General features: G+C 36.1%; 1 protein-coding gene across 4 annotated transcripts; it reads right to left on the bottom strand.

Moving 5' to 3' along the window:
* Positions 215-8,560, bottom strand: LOC109347649. 4 transcript variants are annotated; one of them, XM_019587597.1, is made up of 10 exons: positions 7,463-8,556; positions 5,351-6,511; positions 4,116-5,264; positions 3,930-3,971; positions 2,878-2,954; positions 1,963-2,047; positions 1,808-1,891; positions 1,604-1,705; positions 1,425-1,523; positions 215-703 (listed from the first exon to the last, which is right to left on the bottom strand). In XM_019587597.1, the coding sequence occupies exons 1-10, from the start codon at positions 8,246-8,248 to the stop codon at positions 590-592; spliced, it is 3,699 nt and encodes a 1,232-aa protein (XP_019443142.1). In that variant the 5' UTR covers positions 8,249-8,556; the 3' UTR covers positions 215-589. The 4 variants fall into 4 exon arrangements, with proteins under 4 accessions (XP_019443142.1, XP_019443145.1, XP_019443143.1 ...); XM_019587600.1 differs by having other exon boundaries at positions 5,351-6,505; XM_019587598.1 differs by having other exon boundaries at positions 5,351-6,508; positions 7,463-8,555.

Below are 10,336 nucleotides of genomic sequence, written 5' to 3'. Positions count from 1 at the left end.
AGTTGAAACTGGTTTAACATTAAACTTTTATGTTTGCACTCCAAGAGGTGAAAACAACTCCTCTACTTAGATGAGGTTTCTGTTATTTTTACTGTAATTTTGAAACAACCATATCATATCAATCATCTATCACAGAAGATACGAATTTGAATTACTTTAAAAATAGTGTCCAAGCCTCAAATGCATCCTGAGTTATGTAATCAAAAGGGTAAAGACCAAAAACAGCAGATGCTGAGAACAAGATATGATTATATGAATATACATGTTAAAATTTCTCTCTATTTATGTGCAAGGTACACTAAGTACAAACCCCAAGGGTAAGCTAAACTATAGTATTCATGAAATTTGAGGTATTAAATAAATAATTGAGGGATGGGAAATGTACAAGTTGGCCAAAGCAAGATCTAAATGAAGATTTGCACTAAATCTGACAGTCTAACTTGAAGTTCCACTAAACATGTAAATGGTATAAAGCTATCAAGTCCAACCCATAAGGATATATGAGCTTCCCATGCATTTGACCTATAAATGTCACGCCGGAACACCTACCTAGCTTCCTAAGTATTCACATATTTTCTGCGGAAACCTCTCAACTCAGGTGCATTGCTTTTAATTTCTGTAAGAACTTTAATGTCTCTGTATAAGAAGGGTCTGAACGGCTTACTGGCTTGCAAGAATTTATGTGATCGGTTGACTCCAAAACCTGTTTCGAAATTTGAGATAAATAAGAAAGCATGCATTTAACCACAATAGCACAAAACAATTTCACCTTAAGATAATATTGTACATTGCAAACAGGTTGCAGAAACACTTGAATAAAATGTGATCTATAATCAGGCAAATCTAATTACTCAAAACAAGAAGGCATCTATCAACTCAAATCTCCTATTAAGTGTCACAGGACAGTGTTAACTTTTCAATTGTAGCCATTCCATATTCCAATTGTTTTAAATCCTAGGTTGTTTTTTTAATATGCTAGAAATAGTGGTAAAAGCTGGTTCTTCTGTGGTCTTAACCTGGGGGCTGTGGTTAAGTATGTGGTGGGGCACAATACTAGAAGGGCACATAATACTGCTTTTTCTGACAATTGTAAAAAATAATTTATAGATACTGCTGTTACAGGCTTATACTAGTGTATATATAACCACTATATAAAATGGAACTAGAAAGCTATACAGTAAACGGTGGGCATTCATAATTCAATTCCAGCAAAGTCCTTCAAGCAGGTTAAGATGAGAAAAAGCACATTCAACTCACTATTAAAATCATCCAAATGAAAGTGGTAAACTTGAATCATTAAACTACAATGGCAATGTCATTACTTATTGCAATCTATTTTTAAAAATGGAAATTAGTCAGACAATATTTTATTCATTCATTTTAATTTTCTTGTCAAATGGGATATGATTTCAGAATAGACTTACAACTAGTTCCCCAAATCCAGGGTATGCTGATTCTATTGATACAATTTCCATTCTCAAGGCCCACCCACCATAACCTTCAACTAATGGAGTTACCTTGGTCTGCAAAAAAAGTAACTCATAACTCAAACTCAAAAACGACTTCAGCATAAATACTAACAAAAAACATAGCTGCTGCCTACCTCACAAAAGCTGAGGACATCAAGCATCCCTTTCTTATGAAGTTGACGAATATAGTCGTTTAGCTCTACCAGTCTCGGAGACCCACTTCTTAGCTCTCCTATCTGTAAAACATAACGAACCAAATGCTAAAACTATTAGAAAAGGGATAGATAATAAAATCAACATCTTCTGTTGAATAAGGGAAGGTAACATTAAATACTAACTGTTGGAGCAGGACGAAGCACAAGGCCCATTCGCCAAGGCATATCTGCAAGTCTGCTTCCAAAATGTGGGCAGCTATAAAACACCTATAACCAAAATAAAGAGTTAAAAAAGGGTATTTTTTAAGCATATATTTAACTAAGGAGTCAATACTTACAACTCCTGCTGTATTATTTACAAGATTATTAAATCCTTCCTCCTTTGCTTTATGCAAAATCTGCTTCACAACCAGGCCCCCCATACTGCAAACAATAAAAAAACCACATGAGACAAAAAGTGAGGTGCAATTTGGTTAAACAAATAACTAGGTGCTCAAAAGATTAGGAAACTGTAATTAAAAAATTAAATCAGAAACGGACTTCTAGGAGAAAGCTATATAAGAAAAGGTCAAAGCAGTCGAGGGATGCTGGGATGAGATGCAGGAGGAGCTAAAAGAAATTTAAAACCACAAAATACTTGAACCAACATGTTCACAAGACACAAGGTAATAAACCCCCCATACATGAAGCACACCTCAGGCTTATAGTCTTCATATATATTCTATTCAGACTATAAGGTTTTGTTCATGTTATTTCTAAGACGGGAGTGATAATTGGCACCAACTAAAAACTTGATTGTTTTATATTCTCTTTCCATTTACTTCAGTTGTAAAAGTATGCATATGCTCTTCTCTATAAGTTTCATTTGTTTAGATTTACTTTTTCAATTATGCTTACGTGGAAGGAAAAAAATGAAGGACGCTAGCAGAGAATCAATCTATTCCATAACTTCTTTTGGACATCAAAACTATGTACCACTGTGAAACAATACTGATCTTAAATATAAAATACTCCTATATAGCCCCTAACCAATGTCATCTTGAGCACTGCTACAGTATCATTGAAAGAAGTGGCAGAAAGAACAAATTGTGATAAAAACATTAAGAAGTTGTGCATGAAGCCAAACAGGTTATCTGCATACATTACCTTATGCATCTTCACGGTTTGAAACACACACACACACGAGCATATATATTCAATAGTCCAATGAAGCATTTATAATATGTTATAAACACTTGGGCACCTATACTAACCTGTGAGTGACGAAAACAACAGGTCGGTCACCAATTCCTGCAGCAACAAGCTTCTCCAATAGCATAGTACTAACTTCCTGAAAAATTCAAAACAAACATGTATAAGAACTAGATTGTAAATAAAAAACAAGGAAAAACCTTCACCAAAGTGAACTTGTTTGTAAAGTGAATAAGTAAAAATATCTACCCTTCAAGTCATTTAGTGAATTAAGGTTATTCTAGAGTAAATCAAAAGTGGAAACAACCATGATCGCTTTACAGACAAGCTAGAAACAAAGCAACTGGATATAGGTGCAAGAAACACACCTACCCAATTATGTGGAGGGAGGGGGGTTGTGAATTTTAGCGATTGTTTTGGAGAAGTCAATACATGGAAAGGGATTTAAAACGTCAAGGTTTAGAGAACACCGCAGTGGATGTAGTGTACAGAAGAATTCAAATGGATAAATATATTTGGATATCCATCAAGCAAAAAGAGAAGAAAAGTCTTAAGGGATCTATGGGTAAAAGGAGAAACTTGATTATTAAGAAGAGTTAGATCACTGTCATTTGCCTGTAACTTGAAAACAAGAACATGAGCAATAGCAAACTGGTAATGCAGAAACTAAAGGATGTAGGAAGAAAGAAACTTTCTCACAAGCCCTCCACTCAAATCGCAATATATTTTTTAAATCTTAATCCACCAAAATCTCTCCCTGCAATAACAATTCAATTTTTTTTGTTACAGCTATAACAATTCATTGAAGCATAGGTCTTAAAAGGGGGCCATTTTTTTAACTCCAAAAATACTTAGCATAGAGTTAATTTTGACTGTCAGACAAAAACAACTTGCAAGTCAGTGTGTGATAATGCAATGCCAGAGACACTAGCATTAAAAAGAAACATTATTTACAACACTTAACAAGGTCCAAAGGATGAAAACCCCAAAAACCAGTATGCACAAACTTCCCATTTGATAAACAAGTCAAGCAAATGGTAAATAAGTAAACTGTGATGTTTCTTAATCTATTAATCTAATTGTAACAAACAAATGGATAAGGAAAAAGTGTAACCTGAAGAGGCAGGCTAGCTCCAGACCACTGTGTGAGATTAGTCTGCATAAAAACATTCCATTAAAAGTTGGATACACATGAAGGGGATCCCACAAGAGGAAAGCTTTGAAAGAGCTGTAAAAACTACTGGCAATAGAGAATGCAAGTTTTATAAGCTAAACATCTTATCATCTTACTAAGGCAAACCTTGTATTTGATGGTAAACAAACGAGCCTCGGGAAAATCACTGGAAAGCCATTCACCAGGCCAAAAGGTTCCAAGCTTTCCTGCCTCCTCATCAATCTTCTCCACCAAGGTAGATGAAGTTGAGGATTTTTCATCAGCTATACGCCAAGTTTTGTAAGGTCCACCACGGAGGCCATGCACAAAAACTACATCTAGTGGAGGACAATTAGCATCTACGCTGCTTTTAGTTGAACCGATAGAACTAGAGCAGTTGCTGTCAATCAAGGGTTTGGTTCCATCCTCACAAACAGCAGAAGTAGCTACATATATGTCTTTTGAGGAAGTACCCTGTTGATCTGTTTCTTTGGGGCACCTCCAGTGGGGAAGGTGAGAATTTATCAAGAGTAACGTGTCAGCATAACGAGGACACGAGTTCTTATTATTTTCTACACCACCATCAGGACGGTTTCCACCTTTAGACCTTCCATCAAACTGGTCATCGCAAAATATATTTAAAAGCACTGCCCTAGCATAACTTTGTGTTTTAAGGTCATTGCATCCTGGAATCTTCCCATTAGCACAATCATCCAGCCACTTGCACCACGTTTCATCAGCTCTGATGACTTTCTTGACTTTGGGAAGTAATGAGAGTATGGTTAACAGTCGAGATGCATGCCTGCGAATATGAGGCGTAGGTGGAACTCGAACACTAGATGGATCATTTGTATCTGATATAGGTTGTTTCCCATCAACATTTGAAATCCGCTCCTGCCCCTCATGTACTCTAGATGATGCATCATATGCTTCAATAGCAGCCAGTTTCTCATAATCATCACTCAACAAAAAGCGCCTCAATAAACATAAAATCCCGAAATCAACAATCTTGTCTTGACATAGAGAATCTTCAGCACAAACTTCTGTCAGAGCCTTAATTCCTTTCATTGTCGCTGAGGCAGAATCTGCAGCATCTAATTTAGGCACACTGCTACCTTTTCTAAAAACTTTAAGTGGTGCTGAAAAAGGTTCTAGAGCAAGAAAATCGGCCAATGGGGATGCATCCACAGAATTGGAAGCAATTCTCAATTGCTTAGCTGCAAGGTTAACAACAGCACTAGCTAGCTGATTTGCAATTTGTGCAGCAGAAGCAATATTCGAATTATTAATTGACGTCTGCAAAATTTAACACATCTAAACTGTTGGCTTGCAATATAAAAATATTTTATTATATCACAGAAAAAAGAAAAATATTTCCATACCTTCACATCATCACTTTTAGGTTGACTTGCTACTTTATCATTTTTCTTGATGGACCTTAGCACTTCAGTTAAGAGCATGGCTAACCATCCCTGGGAAACTGGTACAGACGTTGGTCCATAGTCTTCTAAGATCTGAGAAAGAATCTTTATAGCTGAAAATCGTATAGCATCAGAAGAAAATGTTCCAAAAACCCAGGGAAGAAGAATTCCTGACCATTTTTGACTGTCTTCAAGAGACAGATGCAGGTCCCCAGTACAAAGTAGTTCTAATGCCTTTGCCATTGCTTCTTGCACCTGCTTATGCTTTGTTGTCTGCTTCACAATGTCTCTCATTGAATTAAGACCCTTCTCCATCACTATCTTCTGCGCCCCAGGACATCTCTCAATAGATAACAGAAAGGCAGGAAAAGCAACCTGAGCCAATGAAATGTCTTGATGCCTAGATGCCTGAGATATAGTAGACAGAAGACTAGAACTCCAATCAGAAACAGAATCATTCAAAGGTATATTGCGATCTTCTAATAGCAATCGCACCACCAAACTTGCATGCCATTTTACAGATCTCTCAGGTGCCATTAAGGCAGACATGATAGCATTTCCATCTTGATCCAGTTCCTGAATATGAGATCTGTTCAATTGTGACGCTGTTGCCCAATTTGCCAATGCCCATGTGGCAAAAGGCACAGCGACATGTTCACAGTGCAAATCATCCCAAAGACCAGGAACTACAGCAGAAGACATATCTTTTTGTGCTACAAACCTCCCATACTTATTTCGATAAATAAGAGGTGTGGGTGAATGATTCGACAGTTCCTCATGACTAGAATTAGAGTTATCAGACTTCATTGCTAAGCTGGTCCTTGAAAGCCCTAAAACAGTGGTACCTTCAAGTATCTTGATTCCGATTCCTTTCTTTCCTGTCCCTCCATCATCATCTTCATCTTCAGGTGGCTCATCCAAGTGCAAACCTCCTTCCTCAATAACTTGTAGGGCTGCTGCAATGTCCCTGGTTTCAGCATTTCCAGGCAATGATGATTTAAAAGATATCATTTCTGCATTGCTACAGCTGGACGTAACAATATCCATAATGGCAGCCACAAGCATGCTTTTACCTTTCAAAGAATCAAAAGTATCAAACGAACTTCGTCTTGCATGCTGCTGCTACAAAATAAAATAGCAGTGTCACCAATGTCAAAGTCGAAAAATTGAAAGTTTAAGAAACAAGGTAGTTCATAATATTGTAATCATGTAAGAGCAGAAAATGATTTTTTACATTTGGATGTGTGTCGCTGTATGTCTTAAAAAACACTGGTGTCCAAGACGAACCCAACATGCAACAAGGAACCAAAATGGTACTCATGTTTTATAGATTCGCCAGAAATAAAACATGCGTACATGGAACCCAGATAGTATTTGTTTTATAGATTCACAGGAATACAAAAAGCTCTGTTACCTTTATTATGAGCAACTGAGCACCTTGTGAATTTAAAAGTAGGTCAAAAGAAAAATCTCCTGGGATAATAATTTACCATTACAGTTAAAAGATAAAACTCTATTTATGAGACAACAACACTTTTACTTGCCTACAAAGCATATGACACACAACACAATGCAAGCAAAGGCATACATCAAATTCTAGATGGCACGTATATGTATATAAAATTGAAGTTTTAGAAATAAGATTCGTAGTTTATAATAGTGGAATCTGTCAGCAAAAAAAAACTTTTAAATTGGACACACAATACAACACCGAATGGTGCCTCAATGTTTAACACACTCATTCACACAAATACAAGAAAGGGCTGCCGGACGCCTTTGTTATGAGTAATTGAGTACCTTATGTGTTAAAAAAGTCAAAAGAAAAATCTCATGGGATGATAATCCACCATTACGTCGTCCTTGTTTTGATGATAATTTACGCTTACAGTTAAAATTTGGACGATAAAACTCTATTTATGAGACAACAATACAGTCACTTGTGATTAAGTTCAATTGATTCCTCAATTTGACAATGCCAATCCTAAACTAGGGTTCCTTACAATTTTCAACCTTATCAAAATGAAAATTGCACAACTAAACACCAAAAAAACCTAGATAGAGAGAAACGATTACCTTGCTCTTTGAACGCCGAGGATGGCATGAGAAAATGAACCTGAGAAGGTTTGTAATGGCATGAGGCCTTCCAAGCACAGAAGCAGAAACATTAGGGTCCGCAATCAAATACGCCAGCGCCCTCGCCGACTCCGCCTGTGTTCCGCCTCCATCCTTCGCCACTGCCACCGACTCCAGCAACCAATCCACGACGGCGCCACCACCGGCGCCGACAATCGCGGCCCTGCGTGTAGAATTCGCAGCCGCGATGTCCGCAAGCAGCGCCGCAACACGAATCTCGAATCCAGACCGAACCTCGTGGTTGGCGGAGGAGAGCACGGAGCTTAGCGACTGCCACAGAACGGTCGCCGCAACGCCGGTCCGCTTAACGTGGTGGAAAATCCGGTTGAAAGAATCAGCGGACTTGTGGATAACGTTCTCCGCGCCGGTGTAAAGAGGGTTCGAAGCTTTTCCGACGTCACTACCGCGATCAGATTTGTAATCCAATGAGAGAATTGCGACGGAAGCGAATATGGCGGAGGCCACGGCGGCGGAGAGAGCGATGACGGAAGCGCGTGAGGTAGATTGAGGAGGAAGAGTAGAAAGACGATGATTACGGTTAGCAATAGTTGAAGGGACATTTTGGGAATTTCCTAAATTACTATCAGGTATATCAATAGGGTTTCTAGTTGAAGAAGAAGAAGAAGACGGTAAGGGTGACGGTAACGGTGAAGATGATGAAATTTTTCGATAATGATGACGAGAGAAACGAATAAGGGGTTTGGTTCTAAAACAGAAACGATGCATTGTTATTATTTGGTTTTATATGTGAAATTTGTAATGTAGTATAATAATTGATTTGAAATTGGAGTAATAAGAAGAAAAATTAATAGAAGAAAAAAAGTGGGGTTTTGTTGTTCTTGACTTGAGTTTGATTTTGTTGTTATATGAGGGAATGTTTTAGAAATTGAAGGCGAAGATGGAGGGAGAAAATCTGAGTTTTGTTGTTGAAGTTAGAAAGGGAGATGGATAATATTGAATTCTATATAAGGAACTTTCATTATCCATGATGGAATATGCCGAAGGATGAAGGGATCCATGTTTTCACAACTTCGGTTTTTTGAGTTTGATTTCAGGAAGAAAAAGGGAGTGTATGGGTCAAGTCAAATCTTGGGCTTTGGCCTATTTAAATGATGGATGGGTGTTTTGCTTTTGCTGATTTTTTTGCACCTACTTTTTTATTTATTTGTACAATCTTTATTTTTTATTTTTTGCAAATGAAAGTTTTAAAATTATCATCTCTTCGATTCTTGTTACATACATTCTTTTAATTATGTCCACACATTCTTGATGTCTATAGGTCTAAAGGTTATGCTCTTGTGTAAGTAGTCATCTATTGTCATATTTACCATGGTTATTTATTTATTCTAAAGTCTATTTCCTTAGGTTGAGATTTGTTAAAGAAACATAACTTCACTTTTTTGTGACTTATTAAATATGTTTCTTCGTTATTCTTGTATTATCATGTATTGAAAGTGGCACTAGGCAGTATATAGAGATAGCTAGGTTTGGATCTTCTCAAAGTGAGGGGAACCTTCTTTTTTTTTATGATTATGTTATTCTTGAAGGCTAGTGGGGGATCTTGAGAGAAAATTTTATTATAACATTATTATGATAGGAAATCACTTCCCAACCAAAAAATATAGTGTACATTTTCCTTCTTAGTGGCCATATGGAGAAGTCAAAAGGGCTTTATGTTCGTAACTACTTTATTGGGTATCATCTGAAATCGTTCAAGTTTCAATGGTTTGACAAGTATGTTCTTTAGACCAAAACGAAATTTAAGGAATATTTAGAGGTATAGGGTGTCATATGTAACAACCTGATTTTTTTGTGAATAAAAAAAAATATTTTTATAGAATTTCTTACTCAACAACTATTTATGACTATGAATTTCTTCCTTCATAGATTTTATTTATTGTGGATATATTTAATAATTATGAGTTTCTAATTAAAACAATGACCCAAATGACATAACAATATATTTTTAAGACTTCAATAATTAAAGTTCATTCTCTATAATTATGTGAACACATAAATTATTTTCCAAGAATAATTGTCCTCATTTCATGACTAAGTATAAATATTTACTTATAATACTTTTATCATTCTAAAGCATCATAATAAAAACACATGTGATAATATCCATCAAAGTGTCCGGACTAAAAGTCATATATAACATGTTTTACCTGAAACAACTGCATAATAACTATGATCCAAAGGAATTTATAGGAATGCAATCTCTAGTTAGTTTTAGTTGCATACATATAAATAACTTATAGTCCGAGTAAAGTAAAACATAACATCTAAGGTAACTCATTTACCAGTCTTCCAAAATATAAGTATCCAACATATCATTCCAATCACACACCAACACTATATTCCTATGCTACTAACAGGAACCAGATCCTCTACCATTTCTTGGGGAGAAATGTTGCTTGTTGTCTATATGATAATAAGATATACCAGTACACAATATACAAAAACAAAGAGAGAGTAAGTTATCATTTTTAGGCACAATATGTGGAATTATATGAAAATTAAGTATCATAACATAATATAAATAATATATCACAACATGGACAATCATAACTCAACATAAGCGATTATAACACAGTATAAGCGACATGAGATAACATAAATGATTATAGCATAATACCAACAATCATATTATAAATAAACATATCACATTTCTCAAACATAGAACTCAATCATCTCATGAGTATGGTGCATAAACTATGCAATGTATCACCAACTACTTCAATATCAAATGCAATGCATGTGGATCCATATTCAACCTTTCACTTTTCAACTCAACTCCCATTATTTTTCAAC

The sequence above is a fragment of the Lupinus angustifolius genome, chromosome LG05 (genome assembly GCF_001865875.1).
Source record: "Lupinus angustifolius cultivar Tanjil chromosome LG05, LupAngTanjil_v1.0, whole genome shotgun sequence".
NCBI lineage: Eukaryota > Viridiplantae > Streptophyta > Magnoliopsida > Fabales > Fabaceae > Lupinus > Lupinus angustifolius.
This window is presented reverse-complemented; position numbering and strand designations above follow the sequence as displayed.